The following is a 22,661-nucleotide window of genomic DNA, read 5'->3' as shown; positions in this document are numbered from 1 at the left end:
TAGACTTTTTGAAACTAACTGATAACGTATGATGGATCCCCCACTGGCTTTTATTCGGATTACACCTAAAAGCTTGCGATGTCCAAATAAATCAGCTTTCGTGGATAAGACAAATTTATAACAGGTTACCAAAGCAGCACTAAATAATTTCCACACCCCCCTCATCTTGTCCGATAAAGCAGTTTTAATTGTACTCTCTAATGCATCTAATGCATCTTACAAAGCCACCTGCATAAGGCACGCAATCATTATTCACAAGCGCTCAATGCATTAGGTTAAGTTAGACGTTGTAAGTTATATGCCACTGCTGCTGACCAGCCACCAGACCCACTAAATATTGATTTTATCTTGACAATAATTCTTCTGTAAACCCTTAAAGAATTCCTTGCAGTAATTATCAGTAAAATTGTTCTAATGCATCGTAAACATAATGAAAATTAAATCTGATAATGTATTCCTGTACATCAGTCACAGGGAGAGCAGGTTCATTTGAGCTTTTCAGAGATATTCATATTTGTATTTGCTGGAGGTTACATTTTCCCCAATATGAGTCAGCCTCATTGTGGCGCGCCATCAAAAAAACCTCCGCCACTGGGATTGTGACACTGGCATTCTATAAATGGATGCTGGTCGCCATCTTTATTACTCTTCACAGGCAGCAAAAATGTTAATAATCACTGGAGAAAAATATATAGTTTAGGAACTCCCTGATACAGAATTAGTGACACTAATAATGAAACAGTATCTGGCTGGGGTGGCACACTTTATGCAGAGATGAGTAGGTTTGTGGTCTTCCTTTTTCCATTTCTTCCTTCTTCCTCCTCTCTGTGTACACCTCCTTTCCATGCAGACTCACTATTAAACTGAGGAAACCGGAAGTTCCGGTGAAACGCGTAGAGTGGCACTATCCTGATTGATGGAGGACGCAGAACGCAGCGCTACCTACCTAACCGCCCACTACAGATCCAGCCGGGAGAGTCATACCGGAAGTGCGGGACCGAGTAGAGCAGAGGGAGGCAGAGAGAACGCCATGAGACCTCGATCGGCTGTGCTCCAGATATCATTCATATGCCAATTTGTCTTTAACACCATGTGAGTGCATTTCAATCTTTTTTTTTAGATAAATATTTTTTATACAAGTAAACACTATGTTGGGTCCTTTACTTTAATAGCTGAGATGATCAGACCTGAGGGGCTCAAAAGAACACCTGAGGCAGACCATCTCAAGTTCATCTGACTGCCACTGATTTTGTGAGTACACATCTCTAGGTTACATAGACTGAAAAATCACAAGATTGTTCATACATATTGCACTTTATTTTGTATATTTTCTATTTCATATACATCTGCGCTCCCCAAACATTTGGATTATCACTATTAAACTCAAACACAAAGAGGCAAGCGGTCTTGGAATATTATTATTTTTTTCCAAACTGGATTCTATTGCTTTGGGAACACTCCCTACAATTTACAGATGGTCCCACTAAATTTGGGATAATTGGCAACATTTTAAATATACACCAAGCACGGACATGAAATGGATTCTCCCACTTCAAAGACCATTGCCTTTACCCATAGACTATTCGATCACGTTGAAAGGACAATGCAGTGGGTTGCTGGACCTCTCCGAACATACAGTACGTATTAAAACAGAAATACAACAGATAATCAAATGAAGCCTGGGATCTGTAATGCAGAGAATGGCATTTAAGATTATAAAAACAAATAGAAAACAAACCTTTTATTTAACGTAAGTCCAATGTTTCAAAGGAATAAGATCTACTATACTAGCACAAGGATTTATGATCGCTCTCTCTCTCTGCTTTTCTCCTGGCTCTGCTTCATCACCCAGTGAAGTCATTTTAACATTAACTCCACACTTCCACCCTGGGATGCAATTGCTAAATTATCTGTCGGCAGGGCACTGATCAAAGCTGGAAAAACAAAGGCATACTGCACAGCCCAGCAAAAGTAAACAGGCGTAATTCATGAACTTTTGCTTTAAGGAAAGAAAAATCTTTCCAAGTCAACATGAAAAATGGCATTGATGGCCGTGCGAAGGACAGGGAAGATAAAAAGTACACGAGTTTCTAAACACAGTCACTGTTCATGAGATTGGAAGCCGCTTGGGGCAAGGACCTAATCCTTATGGTCTCAGTTTGTCTTGACTTATATGTAGTCTTTGTTATACAATGTTATGGTCCTCTCCCACATTGTACTGCGCTACGGAATACGTTGACCCATACAATGATAATAATAATGCCCCAGTTTCTCTTTCTAATGAACTGAATCTGTGTCTTTAGTTTTTTGCTTAATGTCTACCCCGCGAAAACCATCATTAACAATATTTTAGGCGCTTATTTCATGTTGTTGGAAGTGGATGTTTGGGATATTTTTCGGAAGAACCCGAGACGAACGGCCGCATCAGACTATATATTACCACCTCAGCCTTGTAAATTCCCTTTAGATCCTCCCATGTTTATTCCTATATGTAATGTTTTGGTCGGAATCCACACACTAAAGTGCTCATAAGGGTATTTCTACCAATATTAACAATGCAGATGTAGAACTAAAGCAGAAGCTCCTTATTTTCCAAAAAGAATCAGCTTATGATGTATTAAGTCTTGTCTAAGTTTGACTTGATAAGTGTACAACCCAATGCCAAACTGCTGATGTAAAGAGTTAACTTGCTACAAGAGTGATTATGTGTTGTTATGCGATGATGATGATGATGGTGGTGGTGGACGAAGACTTTGGTAGAACTCTTGATAACCAAGTGAATACCCGATTTGCTATAAATCTAATTAGTGGAATTGCAAATTAAGTTCAAAACCCAAAACCTGCTTCCCAGTGCTGGAAAAGTGTCCAGCTCCACTGAGAAAAATGGAAATAAGATCTTCTCCAGGACAGAGAAGCAGCTTCGCAGCACATCCTTGATTAAAGGCTAATGTATTCACACGATACTGACATTATTTAATAACAAAAATATAACATTAACTAACAATAGCGTTTTTATTCCTTACTACCTTCACAAATTCAGCACAACACGCATGGCCATTCAATTTGAAATCCCAGAGGCTCTAAAACTGTACAGCATGAAAATTGGTGCATTTCACTGGATTTGGAATCTTCCCAAAAATAATACGAATTGCTACTGCATGAGATCGCAACAGACCACAATGTAAATATCTGTAAATGGGTTACCACGTTTCTATTATACTTTACCTGACAACTGAAATAGATGTAATGGACTAAACACCAAATATAAAACAAACAGTGAAAGACATGGAGCGCACAGCAGACTTCCAGAGCAATTACTGCTTAAATGTCCATTTTAATGGACATGATTCTTAAACAGAACAGGACAAACGGTTAACGTTTCGGGCTAGCAGCACCTTCATCAGAACTTGCGACTTTGATAATGCAGCAACCCCGAAATGTTAAACGCTTGTCCTGTTCTATAGAAGATACATGTATGTTAAAATGGGCTTTTACACAGGAATTGCTCCTGAAGTCTGCTGTGTGCTCCATGCTTTTCCTCGGTTTAGTTCATGTATCCTGTGGAAGTGGGTCGGTAGCTTTATCCAGCATGGTTACATCACCAGCCTATTCTTTGCACTAACAAATTACCTTTCCGTATATTGTAGTGTGCAGCCAGACTACAAAGTATACACACCAAATATATAACAAATAGGCTCATAGTTACTAAGCAGTGCTTTTCCATAACGCTCCTACTGCCAGAAGAGATCTTATTGTCAATTTCATCAATACATTGCAGTCTTCATTTTATTGTGGATAAAACGTACAATTCTTTTCTGCACCCTAACCCCAAAATTATTGCCTGCGTTTTGTCCCATAAGTATAAAAGGAGATGAGCTACAGTATAATTATGCCATTTTCTACACATCTTGAATGAAATATCATATCAGTGTAATTGACTTCAATCACCCTTAAAGTAACATATTCATTCTAGTATATCAACTCCCTATGTTTACCTGTTAGACTAATGATCACATCCTAGTTACTTTGCAAACGAATAACAGAGTAAAAATAATAGTTTACCTGTGACTTGCAGGAGTGACCGTCTAATCGCAACACTACATAAAAGATGAACATTGTAAAAAATTCTCCAAAGCATTTCTATACACCATGGAAATATTAATGGTAAAAAAAAATAATAATAATATATACAAACTTACAATTGCCCATTTCTTAATTTTTTTTTAAGCAGTGTCAATCTATTCTATGAAAGCCAATAAATATGCCTTATATCACTGCCTCGTAAGATCCAGGGTATAAACTATAGCCCTTGCAGGTATATATATATCTTGAAAGTAACATATGCTCTGCTGTATTAGGTCACGATGAGGCGTGAACAGGTAACACAGTCGCCGGAGCTTCTTGTTCCCTATGGAACACACGTACATATCGTCGTTTTGTCAATAGGCTAAATCTGCGATGCAATATTGCAGTCATGACTGAGCCACCTGTGCTGAAGCAGGGATATGCTGAAAACCTGACCTGTTGGGTGGCCCTTGAGGACTGGAGTTGGCCACTCCTGCAATATTGCCATACCCATTACTAGTGTACTTGTACATAGGCAACAGCGTAACACGATTTCCATAACCTTTCATCTGTGCAATAAGAGTGAGAGAGTATTGTTTTAGGAAATGTATCTTCTTATGATCTGCCTCCCATCTTCTGAACATTCATTTTGTCCACTTCTCTCTCCTGTTCTCCGTGGCTGTGATTTGTTGTGAAGCGACAGGTTTATAGGTTAGCCGACACCTTTACTCTAAGGAATTTTAATTAACTTCTCTCATCATCAATATGTTAAGAAGCAGTTTCCATTATCCGAGGTCACCAGTGTGTTGCGGGCACTGCTATATCAGCCATCAAATTGAAGAATTAATGACGTGGATAATCGTCTCTAATTCAAAAAGAATTTCCACGGAGTGGAGACTGGATGGGTAATTGGGGCGGAGGGAGAAATTCATGGTCGCCCATAAAATGGGTGACTGATTCAAAGCCAGCCATTGGGGGCAGCTGCTCTGCAGGATCAGGTCTATCATCCAGTGCAAAAAGAAAACACTCTAGGTAAATATTGTGACAGTGAGAGTGTGCAAGTCTGTGTGTTGCTGCCTTAAATTGGACCAAGGGGAAAGTCGACACTGTCCTTACAAGAGACAGACTCAAAAGGTCATCACTTAAGCATGCCCAGCTTTTCAGCAACAGTGAAGCACAGAACTCCCACCTGTTGAAAAACGGTGGTCTGACGGTATGGTAATAAAGACAGGAAAAATGCATCATCCCAACCGTGAATTTAACTCCGACAGTGCTGCATGGCCCAGAAGTGCAATGCAGAAGAGTGCCCTGCTGTTGGTGTGAGGACTGAAAAGAGAAAAAGACGAAGCCTAATCACTTACTGTACTTTGCTAACACCAGGGGTGCTCAACTCCAGTCTTCAAGACACACCCCCCTACCCCCTCCCCAACAGGTCAGGTCACTGATTGAGTCACCTGTGCTGAAGCAGGGACTAATTGAGCCACCTGTTCTGAAGAATGGACTTATTGAGCCTCCTGTGCTGAAGCCGAGATATCCTTAAAACCTGACCTATTTGGGGGGGGGGGGGAGGGGATGGAGGGGGTGAGGGCGGCTTGAGGACTGGAATTATGCACCTCTGGTTTACTCCACAGCCAACGGTAACAAACATGCTACATTTCAATGGTGGATTTGTTTAATTTGCTACTTCTTAAAAAAAAATCCAAATGTTGTTTCTGCTCAGTAACTGCATTTAATACCTGTGAAAAGTCTTCTAGTGGATACTTTGCTTTAAGCAGGAAGAATAATTGGCAGAATAAATAACTTTAAAAAAAAAAAAAGACGAAGTTCCATAACAATATTTCCTGAGATTGAGCTTACAGTATATTCTTGTTCTTTACAAAAAAAATGGTCCATGTGAATAATAGAAGAAACGATTATTTGCAATAAGTTTGTTTTTACAGCCTTGCGCTTAAAAATGGGCACCCCAACGATCAAAGGGAATTCTTTAATGTGGCTCATACCAGTCATTGCACGATTCCTCCCTCTGCTCCACTTGATATTTCAAAGGACATTCACGTTCAGAAAATATATTGCTTGATTTCTAGAGGGCTGGTGTGTGGGGAATAGGAAGAAAAGGTTTTGGAAAATATTATGCGCTAGATCCAAAAAAATGTTTTTTTTCCATAAATTCTGCCATTTGTCTGCAGAAGAAATAAATCCTGTCTTGTGCTTGTGTGATGGCTTCAGATAAAAAAATAACATGGTAAAATACAGTAAAAACGCAGCAAAAGGGAAACATTGCAAAAACAAATCAAATGCAAGTTTCAAGAAGGTGCGTGTTAGGTGTGTGTGCTTTTGCTCAAAGATAACATTTCAGAACAAAATTTTATGATCCAGATTTTAAATTGTATGAAACATCTACTCAGAGAATGGAAAAACAAACAATGCCACTACAACAATTACTTGTGATTTTGCAATATTCCAATCAACAACCTGTAGGGTTGTCAAGTGTCTGGTATTGAACCGGACTGTCCTGTGTTTGAACACTGTTCAGCAAAAAATGAGGGGTAATACTGGACAAGTATGTGTCTGATATTGCCTCTTTAAACATAGTGACTTGACCGGCGCTTGGGGGGCCGCGGGATTTCCCTGAGCAGGGGCGGCTGTAGCTAGGGGGCTGGGCAGCTTCACCATCCTGGTTGGGGGCATTACCCAGTAGCAGCCAAATCAGGATGGTATCAGGAGCCTGAGGGTGGGACCAAGGAGAGGAGGAAACAGCATGGAGCGGTGAGAGAGGCTGTGTGTTGGTCTGTGCTGTTTGTAAACTCTATACCATCACATGTAAAATAGATATGTCGTGTGTCTAGATCAGGGGTGCTCAACTCCAGTCCTAAAGACCCCCCTCCCCTCAACTGCTCAGGTTTTCAGGATATCCATGCTTCAGCACAGGTTCAACTGAGCCACTGATTGAGCCACCTGTGCTGAAGCTGGGATATCCTGAAAACCTGATCTGTTGAGGGGTCTTGATGACTGGAGTGGAGCACCCCTGCTATGTTTTGACGGCGTAGAGCTTGGAATTTTTAATTGAGCATAGGTAACTTCTTTCTTTCCTGTATTTTACTGTGGGACAAGGAATCCGCTCAGACAAAATCAGTGCCAATAGCCCTGAAGTCAATACTGTATTGGCTTTCCAGTTGCTCTAGGGTTACCCACAATAATGCACCACGCGTAATGAGTATGTGTACGTTTCTATTACTTGGGACTATTTATATTGGACTTTGTGACCTTTTCTTTGCCAGTCACTTGAAAAAGAACTCTGTGCAGTTCGAAACGTTGTGTGTGCCACTGAAAGAATAAATTTATTTTCAAAAATCCGTAGTGTCCTGGATCTTCTATTTACTTCTGTATACTCAGGATCTCACCAGACAGGTATTTCACTGAACCAAGGTGCACCGGTACCTCAAGAACGCAAGTATTTTGCATATATTATATATTACATTTGGTGTGCAAGACTGAATCTTTACATTGATATGTGTACGTTTCTCCATATAAATGCAAGAGGCGGCACATTGAATATTCCAGTTATTTCTTAGCTGGACCATCCTTGCAAAATTCAGTGAAAGGTTATTAATTGATTTTGGTTTATCACAGCATTAAAGCTGCTGTTTAAAAAAAAAAAAAAATCCCCAACTTGATCCGTTCTCCTGTGATCGATCGCCGAAGATTCAGCTCGGGCTTCACTAAATGGCTGTCAGTGCAGCAGAAGAGGACCAAAGATGCAAAGTTCAGTGGGAAAGATCATGTGACCAAGCAGTCACTAGATACAATTGGTGCACTGCTAGAAAGAGGGCAGGGCTCAAAAAGGGGTGTGCCAGAACCTGTTTCAGAAGAGGAGGGGGATGTGACTTTGTAAATGGTTGCTATAGAAACAAAAAAATGCTTGTCACATTATAATACATTAAAAATGTAACTCAAAACTGCTACAAGTATTTTCTCATAGTATAGATCTGATTTATTGAAAAATTAACTTGACTAAATATTTGCCTTCCCCCTGAACCCCCAAGATGAATGGGTTAAAATTGACATTAAAACAGCATTTGTGTTTTGCTGAGCTTATTTGTACCTTTCCTGGACATAAATATACTGCATAGAGATGGTAAGTATGGCGGTACCATTCCAGGCCCCACATTCACATGCACTTGACTGGTCTTATTTGTTGTGTCCCCCCTGCACTATAAACTACAGTAATTGCTAGCCAGGGACAGTCTCTTCTGCATTTGAATTGCTGGGGAAGGTTTCTCTGTGGGTTGTGTAATGTTCTCAGTTATACTGAAACACTTCATTACTTTCTTTCAATCATACTTGTTGAAATATGAAATACAGGTAAATATGAAACAAGTGTAGTTAACATAACATAGTATTTAGTGATTTGCATCAGGAGCTGCATAGAGCTGTGTCTGCCTGTAACACAAGGTTAGAACTCCTCCTTCCAAGATGGCTGCCATGTCACATCTTGTCTACCTCAGTTATTTATCTTCAAGGTACAGAACTTTCTTGTACTGTTTAACAACTACAGGTCTCCAAAATTTTCTCCAAAAATACTGGACACAATGGTGAAGGTGCGACGCGCTCGAGAAAAGTTAGCGGGGAGGTATGTTATTTATAAATGATCTGACCATTACGTAATTTTTTTTCAAAATTTCACTACATGTATGTACCAATTTGCAACATTTCATATTCTATTTCGTCACAAAAGTGTGGGGTTTAGGGATGGCGCGCCCTCCCCAGAATTTTTTCCTGAAATGGTGCAAACTTGAAGTTAAACTTGAAAAGTGACGTATCGGGCAGATCATTTAGAAATAACTGACCTGCAGTCACAGGCCCATGGTGAGCAATACTGATCTTAATGCTCCTCTCCCACAAATTCCAAGATTGTTGCACCCCCCTTCATCATCCCTCACCCCCTTTCCCTCATCCTCTCTCATGCACTTCTCCCCGTCATTCTTCCCCCCTCACCCTCCCAACACCCACAGGACAAGCACAGAAAAAAACAAATACACACAACAGGACAAAACAGAACAAATACACACATGGCAGCCACAGAGAGCACACACACCAGGACAGACCAAATACATTGATTCTCTGTTAGAGGAGGACGGTTTCATAAGCACAAGGCGGTATTGCTAATTTTGACCCAAAACATTATCTCTATGTACTTCCTATTTGAATGTACTACATAGAGATGAAATATATATAGTGACAAAAACCCTCCACAGTAAAGCATTTATCAAATATAAATATTACTGTATGCTAATTTGCATGTCTTACACAGGTTTGCAGCCCTGCCTTTCATCATTATCACCCAGCATACAGTGCTTCCACTGCAGCAAGGGATTCTGGGAAGTGGCCTGACATGCAAATGTGTATATATATACATACACATACATACATACATACATACATACCCTGATTTTCCAAATTAGATTAAAAACATTGAAAAGTTGTTGTATTGGGAGAGAGGAGGTTCCTGAGCAGTCACATATGTCTTTACTTTTCTTACCTTAAGAGAGGGCTTATGGCCACTGACCACACTCTGTCATCTGTCTGAATGGTATGTAGACACTGCCCAACCCTGCCGGAGGAGAGGGACCACACCTAAATATTTTGGGAGTGAATGGGAATTAGAGTGGTGACCCATTTTTTTTAAAAAACATATTTACTTTTTTTGTGGTACAAAGTTTCTCTTTTACAGGTTTTGTTCCATTTTCATTTTGGCCTGCACACCTTTCAACAAACGCAACTGCTTACCACACAAATGGAAGGATAACAATACCAGTATTTCAATATCTATTTATGTGTATGTACTGTATATTGACATCATCTTATATCCATTACCTATAAACCCATACAAGGACAATTATTTTATTATTTCAGTCACTCACATGGGATCATGGGAATTTCATTAATATCACATTGTTTATACTCCAATAAAGACATGCAAGGCTTACCCAGCTGGGATAGCTAAAGATTCTCTTGACATATTTCCACATTCATTTCACACCTACTCTACATGACGCTCAAGCTGTTTTTTTTTTTTGTTTTTTTTTTTAAGAGTGATACATTAACAGTAAAGAACTTGAAAATCATAGCTTAAAAAATTCCTGTCTGAGACATGTGAATGTGCTCACAAGTGACATTTTCATTTGTTATAAGCCTTCCTGAAATGTTACCTTTGGTAAGCAGATGCAAGAATAGATATTTAGAGATAGATTGCTCAATGTATTAAACAGGCAATAACGGGATATTTCATTTGATAAATCTGGAGCTCCTATTCTAATAAATCCCTCCTTGGTGTTTTCATGATTAAACTCCTTTGTTGACAAAAGATCCCCAAATCGTCAGAGTGCTTATTTGACGTTTGTTTGTTGATAACAAAAAGGGGATTGTATGCTATTCGTGTCAACAGGAATTTAGCATAGCACCAAAAGTAACCAAATGAAGAAGCCAAGCTTAACCCTCCTAAGCTTCCATATCTTCTACAGGTTAAAAATATTGCTTGGAGCAGCCTATCTCGTGCCTATCAGTGAGGAATGTACATTAGCAGCTTCACAAGGCTTAACTGTAATCAACACTCTGCAGAGTCCTCAACAGTATACACACTTTCTGCATTTAGCGCGCCCATTAACTAGTGACTCCTCTCCTCTATCTGAAGAATCACTTCAAATATAAATAATACCATGGGTTTGAAATCAAAAGAAGATTACATTTATTCACTCGTACTAAATTATTTCATAGTAAGCTTTTAATACGCGCGAGAAAAGAAAAAAACGAAACGTGGTGCCCCACTTAGCAATTTAGACATTTGACAGCTTCTCTACCCTAATGTTTTCTCTAATATTTAAGATCTGTTTTGCAGACTTTGTATTAATACCCCAAGTCCAAACAGCACGAGAATAAATCTCATGGATTATGCCATTAACCAGGTTCTACGGGCGAGAGAAAACAATAAATCTATCCGTTCCAAAACGGCAGTGGTCAGGGTAGTCCTGTAAACACAATTCTTAAGAAGATTAAAAGGGTTAAATAAATTAAGCATTTGTTTTTCAATAAAGCAATATTATATCCCAAATGAGCAACTGCAATTTGTACAAGGTGTACGAGCGTTGGGGGCGGAATGAGACACTGGCAAGCTCATAGTTACAATGCAAGTTGCCATACTGACCGGGATTAAAGACCGGACCACACAATAGTTCTGGTGTCAGTGCACATCCACATTAAGCTGCATTTTGTTCACAGTAGACCAGAAGTGCTCATCTTCAGTCCTCAAGCCCCCTCAACAGGTCAGGTTTTAAGGATATCCCTGCTTCAGCATAGGCGGCTCAAGCAGTGGCTCAGTCTTTGACCTGTTGAGGGGGCTTGAGGACTGGAGTTGAGGACCCCTACAGTAGACAATATTTGGAATTACATATAAAGTATTGCACTCAACTCTAAAGAAAAAGGGAGTTAAACAACCAGATCATTTTATCGTGCAGCTGAAGTTTAATGCGAAATTACATACATACATCTTTTTTCAGGGGGACCACAGATCCTGTATATTTTTTTCATAGACCATGTGGTAATTTTTATAGCATTATTATGATAATCTAAAAAATAAACAAATGTATATGTTTTATAAAACAATTAGAGGAAATAATTATTATTTACAAAAATAACAACATGTATTTGAAACAATTTAAAAATGTGAATAAATGTGTATATTATGACACACACACACACACACACACACACACACACACACACACACACACACACACACACACACACACACACACACACACACACGTATGTATCTCCTAACTGTTGTAACAGAATACAGGGATTTGTGTCTTCTATTTACTATCCAAATAATATTTCTATTCCTCTGCCCAATTTAATTGCGTTGATGTCAACTCACCAGACTAACCCTGTTTACCAAGAAAAGACAGCGTATAGAGAGACTCTTGGAGAACGCCTAAACTACTTAAAAAGCTTAATTTTGCCTGTGAATATTCCACCGTCGGTTTCTGGCCAATATTATCCTACATGGCCACATGACCTACAAATAGATCTGTCACTTCGTCTCAGATTGTAGTGGAGGACGATCTGTTTCTATGTGACATGGAGTTAAAGGTTCTGATAGTTGTATTGGGCTTGGAATGTAGATTGTAGCAGAGTGTAGGCGTGTACATTTGTTAGAGATGACTATATCTTATAATGGATCAACAAGAAAATTCTTCATAAAAGAAAGTTCTAGTGTAAAAATATCTCAAAACCTCCTTTGTCGTGTGTTCTGTGGAAGAAGAGACCTGTGAGGTTTCTATTAAACAAAACATAGTAAGAGAGTCTCATTGAGAGAAGCAGACAGAGGAATGGAGAGGAACATAACACTCTGGCATGTGTCCAACCTTTTTCCGCACCACACATACCTGATTAGCTAATCAACCTAAAATACGAGGGCAACGTTTTTAGCTACGCAACTATATCTCATTCACAGCATATTTGGAACTCAGCATTCATCTGTAATGATGGAGAGTGACAGTTTCAAGAGGACAGCTTTTTCCCCCTCTTTCTGATGACCACGCTTACCCTTGCAGTCCGGTCTCTGGAGCCGCTGACTATGACTCCTCCGTGACAGTCTATGCAGTTCACATCCTGATCGTGTGCGGTGAACTGAATACTGACGGAGCTGTGAACTTTATGAAGAGCAATCTTCCCATCTCTGCAGAAAGATCATATTTAGAGACTGTAAATTAACTGAATCACAGGCTGAATGGTGATGGCACACTGATTTTTTTTTTGTTGTTGTTATACACAAACATAAAAACATTTACTTCTTTCCAGATGAAAAATGAAATCTATTGATAAAAAAAAAAAAAAAAAATCTGTCTGCTCTTGTAGCCTAAATTTAGCACAAACCATTTTGAAATGATGCCTAAATATTTTTTCCCCCAGGTGTATAAATACTGAACTCATTCATACTCCATCGAATGACCGCTACTTCCTAATCGTAGATGAATAGAACAGCCTTCCAAGAGTGATGGACAAATACAGTAACAAAATGTACAAATGTTTGGGATGGACACTAGGGAACCTTAATGAAAGATCTGGTAGAGCCTAAAATATTGTAGCGATTAGGAACAAAACAGACACTAGCTAGACCAGAAGGCCCATATATGCCATTAGTTTCTGTTTCACAAAATCTGATGCATCGAAATATTATTTCATCTAGGTCTGCCTAGCCAAGGAAATCCATCTGTAAGCCTTTTACAAAGATTGGGAAAAGGTCATGCAGTAAATCAAGCCCTTCCCCGTTTGTTTTCCTAGCCACTCTCCCGTGTAGGCCTATGGACTACATGTGTACCAACATTTAATTTAAAACAATGTCGATTTCAATTGTGGCCAGACTACATGCAGCACAAGGCTTCTGTATTGAGGCACTTCAACTCCCAATTGGTGTGCATTGAAATCGAAACAACCACCCCTCTTGTGCTTCAGTAAGCTGCAATTGAGACGGCCAGGTAAAACAGGAATAAAGAATCAAAAGGTTTTCTCCTGTAATCGTTAAATGCAGTACAATTTTGAAGTTTTAAACAACACGATTGGAGATATGAAAGAAGGGGTACTTCAAAAAAATTAAAAATACATTTTTAAGGATCAACACTAATCATTGTTTCAAACAATAAAATGCTGCTCAAAGTAAAGATAATTGATATAATACCCTTGGAAACATACTTCAACATGGTGTCCATTAACAATTTCAGAGAAAAAGCAACATTTTTGACTACTTTGAGGTTACGGAGTGGATCAGTATACTTAACATTTTTCTATACATTTGGCATTAAAAAAAAAGGTTCCTCATAACATTGCTATGCTGGACGTCCTACCTGCCTCAGCAAGCTTAATAGCTGAACTCACCTTAAAGCAATGCAACAGGGCTTGCAGTAGAATGAAACAAATCGTTTATCTCCTTTATGAAGGGGATTAGCTCCTAACTCTCCTCTGCACATACTGACATTTTAGTGTGAATCTTCAAAAAGGCATGACCTCAGCCCAGGTTTAGGGTTGTGATACATTGTACCTTTGAAGAACTACATTATCTTAATTCTACGTGTCAGGGCAAAAGTTTTAACCTTCCATGACGAATGAAAACTGCATCAAAAAGATCAAGAAATCCCAAAATGGCATGACAGAAGAATGACAAACAATAGCATCTTACAAACCAAATGTTTACTAGGGGAATTCCATTTGTAAGTACTACGCAGTGGACCTCCTGCATTAAAAATATGAATGAACCAAATTCGTTTTTTTTTTAACAAAATAAATAAAATGTAGCCTTGAGTAACCTACTGCTGGAGCAACTTTTAGTAGACAACATACATATATATATATATATATATATATATATATATATATATATATATATATATATATATATCTCAAATGGAAATATTACTGTATGCTCACTTGCATGTCTTAGACAGGTCTGCAACCCCGCCTTTCACTATATGCTTTGCTGTGGAGGGTTTTTGTCACTTTATAAACTCACCATAACTTAACTAAGTATATACAGTGTTCGACAACCCTATACATTTGCTCGCCCCGGGCGAGTGGATTTTACCCCCGGGCGAGTAAATATTGACCCAAGTAGCACACGTTTGGTACTAGGTGGCGAGTAGATTTTTTTGTGTGGCGAGTAGATTTTTTGGTGATTTGTCAACCACTATATATATATATATATATATATATATATATATATATATATATATTGTTACAAGTACTATATCAACTAGTAAGCACTAGATAATGGGAAGGACCAGCTTGATGGACAGTAGGCCATATTTACCAAGCGGCTCTCATCTTCAGGACCCCTTCTGAAGCATTTACAGAAATGTTCTGTAAAGTTATTTTGGCTTAGCACCGCTTAATAGAAATGGCCCATATGCTTTTTTCCTTTATGCCAGTTACTACAGGTTATGTACAATGGGGTAATTTGCAAACAGTTTTAAACGTGGTGGCAGTCAAAGGGTACAGGGGAAAAAAAAAAATATATATATATATAATAATAATAAATATATATATATATATTTTTTTCCCTCTTATGATTGTGTCAAATTCTTTCACAGTATAAAAAGATAGAAACGTGCTCACATTGCCCGGATCCTCAATTCCACGAGCATTGGATCATGGTTCCAGGAGAGGTACACAATATACAAACAAACGGATTCACTCCAGGGTTGAAGGTATAAACACACAAGACATTTGTGATATCAGACATTGGTGCAGCACATTTACCAGGGAGAAGCGGCCTGGGACATGCGCCTACGCGTTTCGTGACCTACGTCACTTCATCAGGGGTTTGCTTGATACTGAGATTATTTCATGCTGATTAATGAAAAAGGAAATGTGCACGTGCTTAAATGTGTTTAGTGAAAAGGACGTATTTTCACATATCAATAAGATCTCGCAAACTTTTTTGCAACTACATATAATATTATAATCTTATCTTGCCAAATAATAGTAGAAGTGGAATCTTTAACAAGAATGTCATTCAAATGACATCACCTGCATTGCCTTCTTACTTGGCTCATAAATAATGTAGTATGTATGCTTATTATCAGTGGTTGACAAATCACCAAAAAATCTACTCGCCACACAAAAAAAATCTACTCGCCACCTAGTACCAAACGTGTGCTGCTTGAGCCAATATTTACTCGCCCGGGGGTTAAATCCACTCGCCCGGGGCGAGCAAATGTATAGGTTTGTCGAACACTGCTTATTATTATAGCACCGACCAGTTACTCCATGCTTTACAAACATTTTTTTACAACATAACTATACAGGGAATATAATAATACAGACAGGATAAGTGCATTAAAACAGAGGTGCGCAAACTTTTCACCGTGTGCACCCCTGTCATTTGACGCTGGGTTACCATGACGACGCGTCGCTGTAACGCAAGTGTGTTATAGAGGCCTTGTGCGGTCCCCCAGCATTTAATTTAAATGCCTTGGGAGAGAGCATGGAACCTCTATAACTGCAGTGCCCCCCCCCAAAACAAAATCATGCGCCCCCCAGTTTGCGCACCCCTGCATTAAGATATAAATGTAACATTCATTGAGGAGAGTTGTTGCCTGAAGATTTTATTATCTAATCTGCATGTAGGGAGATGAACAGTAACAGTAGGGTTAATTGGAGTCCATTGGTTACAGTGTATATAAGAGCATAATGTAGTTTAGTGAACAAACGCTTCATTGAACAGTTTTTACATCGGTTTTGAAGTTTGGATGGATTGTAGTGTTACTGACTAACAGAAAAGAGCACAATGGGGCTTGATTTAGGTGGGATTATGAGCAGCTCAGTCTTTGACATACTGAGCTGAATGCGTCTAGCTGCCATCCAAGATGAAATTGCCATGAGACAGTTGGAGACCTGCACCTGTACTGCAGATCTGAGGTCCGTGTGTATGGATACAATGGAGTGCCATCTGCATACAGGTGATACTTGAACCCAAACGAATGTATAAAATCTCCAAGTGAGAGTGTATAGAGAGAAAAGGTTCAAGAACCGAGCATTGAGGACCACCAACACATTGATTAACATAGGGCGAAGAGGAGTTAGCAGTAGATACACTAAAGGAATGATGAGGTCGGAAGAAATCTATAAAAAGTAAGATGTTGATGCACATTCTTAGTAGTGTCTTAGTTCATTTTCTTCCAGCTACGGAAATATATCAAGCTCAATGGAATTGAATCAAAGCCAATTTCAAGGGGAAATATTTCAATAAATAAAAACTCTACTGGTTAAGTATATGTTATTAGCTACTCTACTTTAAATGTGTGATTTTTTTTAAATTAAGATTATTTTGGGCATGGAAGCTTCAATATTAAGAGCTACATCAAAATTACTATTATGTGATGCTCATCTTACCCTGCACCGCTGATGATGTGAGAGTTGTTGAGTACAAATCGACACACATCTTCCTGGTGGCCCAGAAACACAGCGAAGGGTCTTCTGTTCAGGCCGTTGGTTGGGGGACGCAGTTGATACGCTCGGATTTCTTCTGCCTGGGAAACGTACAATAGTTCACCATCTAATTGTATCCATGGCATTAAACTGAAAGAATTAAAAAGAGACAGATACAGTAAGATGCCAAATGGAGATGAATAAGACAAAAATGTTATTAAAAAAAAAAAAGTCATAATGGAAACAAAACAGGAACATACTGGTTCCAATAAAAGAATGCGTTATGCATTACATCAGAGTGCTTGGGAGGTATTAAATAAAACTTTGTTGATGGCATGTTGATTTTGAAAGACCTGAAATATTTATAAAAATAGAAGGTGTGGTCCTTCTTTTAAACTAAATCAGTAAACGCAATTGAAGGCTGCAACTAGTTGTGTGTGACTTGGAGCACGTCACAATCTTTATTTCTTTCTGCTCCATCGCTAAATCATGTAACAGATTTGCTGCTGAAGCATCCATATTTTTTTTGTAACTTTATTGAAACTTTTTAAAGGGAATAGGGATGGGAACAGAAAATAAAAAGGGGAGGAGAAAAGGCAAATAAATATTCCATCAACAACGTGCATCACAGCAGGATAAAATAGGTACATTTAGGGTTTCCACCATGGCTTTCTTTTAGTCCACAAAATGATACACTATCTTCCAAAATAGATAATTATACAGTAGTGCAAAGTTAAAATACTCCACACTCAGAGGCGGTGGTTTCACGCGGGAACTCTTCCACATAAGCAAACAGGGAAGCCGGTAAGAATACAAAGAGTTAATCCAGGGGTCCCACATTTTGCCAAAAGGATTTTGTGTTATGGAGTTTGGGCAATGAAACTAAGGGATGGAGTTGCCTACTTCTTCTATGACGAAGCAGAAGAACATAGCGGTGGTGTTAAAATGTGCAAACAAAATTTATTTAAGGGTGGGTTCAAGCCATCAAGAGGCTTGGCTAATAAATCGGACGTTGTATCTAAACTAATTTTGGTATCAAGAACTGACTCGAGCAGATTCTGAATCATGACCCCGAATCTAACGACTTTCAGGCAAGACCACCACAATTGGATCAAACTCCTTCCTGTCAACAATTTCTCCAATATTTATAGGAGGAACCCAGATATATTTAATTTCTTAGGGATCCGGCACCATCTGATCAAAATCTTATAGGTATTCTCCTTGATGGTAGCACTGTGAGGATCGGCCTTCGTGACATGACCTGTGATGAGACGGGTTACGCGCGCCGCACTACCAGGCTGGGGGGCACAGCACAGACCACACTCAGGCTCCGCCTGTGACGTCACGGGTGATGCGCACTGCACTCAAGCTATGCGCAGGCGTCGCCATGGGTACACGAGGGGTTAATTTCATCTCCACTTATTCCTCACCTGCACTCCTCCCTGTCTCTGCCTATCAGTGGTCTGAATAGGTCTAAGGGGCGGGTTTCATTCATTACGCTGCAGCTGTCTGCTATCCTACCATTGGCTGCCTGTTCCTTAAATGCTCAGCCAGCCCTGCTGCAAACTGGCTGAGCATAAACTTCGGTTTGTGTAACTAGTGTTTGACTCGAACACCCTGCTGCCCTGCTATTGCCTCATCTTACCTGGTCTTGCTTCTCTTGCTCCAGTTTGACCTCGGCTTGTACCTGGACCTTCCTACCTCTGACCCCGGCTTGCATTTGAACTTCTACCTTCTATATTCCTGGACCCCGGCACTGCTCAACGACTATCCGAGCTCTCCTACCCTTGACCACGGTAAGTACCACGACCATTGTGTCTTCTCCTACCCTGACCCGGCTACACGACCTTCACTCTGCACTTGGATGCTCGGTAGCAGGTTGGTGGTTACTAACATCCCTACCTCAGCCTCGCGGTCCTGTCCTGTTTGTGGTGAGCACCCGTTACAGTATGCTCAGCCCCACAAACATGGATCCCGCTGAGGTGGGTCGAGTCTTGAATCATCATTCTGACCTGTTCAATAAATTAGAGAAATACCTCGATCAGTACAGTCGGCGGATTGAACAACTCCAACGGACTGTGCAAAACATGACAGATCAGACACAACGTATCCCTAATGGTTCTCTCCCTACTCTACAAACTATCCCCTTTCAATTATAGATAGGAAAGTACCACACCAAGTCAATCCAATTGGACGCCTACCGTGGATGTTATTCTAGGACTCCCGTGGCTCCAGAAACACAACCCTAGGATCGACTGGACAGAGGTGCAACCGTTTCAATGGAGTTCTTACTGCTCCCAGAATTGTTATTCACCACCCAAAGCCCTATGCGGGGTCTCTGTGCCTGAACAGGTAACCTTTCTTCTACCTAAAATGTATTCTGAATTTCAGGGTGTCTTCAACACGGGTCAATCCAAGGAGTTGCCACCCCACCAGTCTTTTGATTGCCCCATCGATCTTCTACCTGAATCTGTGCCCCCACCGGGATGTTCCTACCCACTATCTCCTCCTGAGACCAAAGCCATGAAGGAGTACATCCAGAAGAATCTACAGAGGTTAAATTCGGAAGCTCTCATCTCTGGAAGGTGCACGTTTTTTCTTTGTTGAGGAGGATGGATCGCTCAGACCGTATATTGACTATCGGGGGCTTAATAAAATTACAATTAAAAACTAGTATCCGTTACCCCTTATTACCAAACATTTTGACAGGCTACAGGGTTCCACAATTTTTACCAAATTGGACTTACGGGGAGCTTACAACCTGGTAAGAATCCGACAATAGGATAAGTGGAAGACGGCCATTATGAATACTTGGTTATGCCGTTTGGACTGTGTAAAGCTCCCGCAGTATTCCAGGATTTTATCAATGGAATTTTTAGAGATCTTCTTGACCAATTCATCATTGTATATTTGGATGACATACTTATCTTCTCCAAAACCATCCGTGATCATCCTGGCCATGTCAAACAGGTTCTCCAACGTCTCCGACAGAATCACTTCTTGGCAAAATTGGAGAAATTTCAGTTTCACCAGAACACGACGTCCTTCCTGGGCTACATCATCTCTGACACCGGCCTAGCAATGGATCCAGCCAAGGTTAAAGCGGTATTGGATTGGCCACAGCCCACAATCCTGAAAGCCGTACAACGGTTCCTGGGATTCGCCAACTATTATCGTAGATTCATTCAGAACTTCTCTTCCATAGTGGCGCCCATTACGGCATTGACGCTGAAGGTAGCCGACGGGCGCTGTGGCCTCCAGCGGCCATCCACGCTTTCGAGAAGTTGAAAAATGCCTTCGTTTCAGCTCTGGTGCATGGGCACCCTGATCCAGGATTACCCTTTACCCTTGAGGTGGACGCTTCATATGTTGAAGCTGGAGTCGTTTTGTCCCAAAGGAAGTCTCCGCAAGCCAAATTGCACCCTTGTGCCTTCTCAAAAACATTATCGTCTGCCGAACAGAACTAAGACATACGCAATTGTCAACTATTGGCCATTAAGATGGCTTTGGAAGAATGGCGACATTTACTCGAGGGCACCAGTTACTATTCTCACAGATCACAAGAATCTCCTCTACATTGAAGGCGTTCGCCGCTTGTGATAACAACAACAAGCACGGTGGTCCCTTTTCTTCTCCTGCTTAAATTTCATAATTTCTTACATACCCGGCTCGCTCCAAACATCTGAAGGCAGACGCCCTCCCTCTTCAATTTCTAGTAGAAGACAAGGTCGAAGATTGAGAGGAAACCATACTCCCTCCATCATATATAATCTCCGCCAATACTTTCGACTCGTTGGAAGACATCGCGCAGGGCCAGTCCCAGGTTGCAGAGGGTTTCCAAGTTCCAGAGGGACGTCTCTTTACCGCTCCTGCATATCGTAGAAAGGTACTAGAATGGGGTCACTCTTCTAAAATCTCCAGGTACCAAGAGAGCCATCGATCTCCTGGAATGGACCTTTTAGTGGCCAGGCACGCGTAAAGACATAAAAGTATTTGTCTCTGCATGTTCCACCTGTGCCCAGAACAAAACTTTCCGTAACAGGCCTCCTGGTTTGCTGCAACCGCTCCCGATCCCGGATTGCCCATGGACTCACTTCTCCATGGATTTCATTGTGGAACTACCTTTGTCCAAAAGGTAGGAACACCAGTCTGGTGTTAGTCGATCGATTTTCGAAACAGGCCCAATTAATACCTCAAAGGTCTACCTAATGCACTTAAACTATCCAAAGTCTTTATTAAGGAGGTGTTCCGCCTTCATGGGGTTCCCCAGGTTATTGTGTCTGATCGAGGCTCCCAATTTATCTCAAAGTTTTGGCGGGCCTTCTGCAAGCACTTTTCTTCCAGCTATCACTCTCAGACTAACGGTCAGACGGAGCAAACTAATCAATCACTGAAACAGTTCATCCGTTGCTTCATCTCGGATACCAAGGACAACTGGATCTTTCACCCTGGGCCGAGTTCTCTCATAATAATCATCGCAATGAGTCAACCCAAGACACACCGTTCTTTACCAACTTTGGCTTTCATCCCTCAGCTCATCCTACTGCAGGACACAGGTCTGGGGTACTAGCAGCAGATAACCGGATTCTGCATCGCCAAGAGTCCTGGGCTAAGATTCAGGAGAATCTCCGTAAGGCAGTCTCTATGCAGAAAAAACAGGCTGACCGACATCGTCGCGAGACTCCTACGTACAACCCGGGACAAAAAGGTATGGTTGTCTACAAAAAACACCAGATTGAAGGTCCCCACAGCTATATTGGCACCGAGGAACACTGGCCCTTTTCCCATTATCGAGAAAGTCAAATCGACCCGGCTATATGACCTTCACTCTGCACTTCGGACTTGGGTGCAGGTTGGTGGTTACCAACATCCCCACCTCAGCCTCGCGGTCCTGTCCTGTTTGTTGTGAGCACCCGTTACACGTACAAATCGAAGTCTTAGGCTAAGGCCCCAGTGCGCGTGACGGGGTGCCTTGAGGGGCTCGTTACCTGCATCAGCGCAACCTGGTGGGCTCCAGCCAACTTGTGACGGGGAGACGTGGCAGGGGCACAGCCATAACTTCACGCGGCTGGATCGCCCTCATTGGCTGAACCGCCACAGTGACGTGGCCAATGCTCAGCTGCCGCTCCAAAAATCTTGGCTTTTGGCAAAGGCGTCGCGCATCGTGCCTTGTGCGCGCACGCACGCACGCACGCACACACGCCGACTTGGGCCAGCCCTATAGGGGGCTGTACCTTGTGTGCGGCACACACGCCGTCGCTCGGGCGCAGCCACAGACACCAAGGACAAAACCTTAGCTGTGAATGCTCCAAGTCCTCATTTGGAAACTCCATCTGGAGATCCTCCTCCTAATCTGGACACATCTATGAGCTGGAAGATCTGAAACTAAATCCTGATTTAGGATGCTATCAGACCCTTATGATATTGTTTACTTCTACATAGACATTGTGTCTCATGAAAATGTATGAAAAGCTGAAGCATGCAACACAAAGTTTCTGATTTGCAAGTAATACAATAATGCAGTATTTCAAATTTGGCCATAACCCCTTCAAAATCGAGCAACTTCTCCTTTACGAACAGATCTCCCATAGCCGCAATACCCAGACATTTGCAAT

General features: G+C 40.9%; 1 protein-coding gene across 2 annotated transcripts in view; it reads right to left on the bottom strand.

Annotated features, from left to right (window-relative positions):
- Window positions 1–22,661, bottom strand: part of FBXW4 (F-box and WD repeat domain containing 4) — a 160,581-nt gene that overhangs the window by 107,749 nt on the left and 30,171 nt on the right. For both annotated transcript variants that reach the window (XM_075612422.1, XM_075612421.1), the window contains exons 3-5: window positions 17,011–17,196; window positions 12,670–12,802; window positions 9,605–9,699 (exon numbers count right to left, since the gene is read on the bottom strand). In XM_075612422.1, the coding sequence (XP_075468537.1) occupies window positions 9,605–9,699; window positions 12,670–12,802; window positions 17,011–17,196 (414 nt within the window). The remainder of the gene's footprint in view (window positions 1–9,604; window positions 9,700–12,669; window positions 12,803–17,010; window positions 17,197–22,661) is intronic.

This window comes from Ascaphus truei, chromosome 8, assembly GCF_040206685.1.
Source record: "Ascaphus truei isolate aAscTru1 chromosome 8, aAscTru1.hap1, whole genome shotgun sequence".
Lineage (NCBI taxonomy): Eukaryota > Metazoa > Chordata > Amphibia > Anura > Ascaphidae > Ascaphus > Ascaphus truei.
Note: the sequence above shows the minus strand (reverse complement) of the source record. Positions and strands in the feature narration are given on the sequence as shown.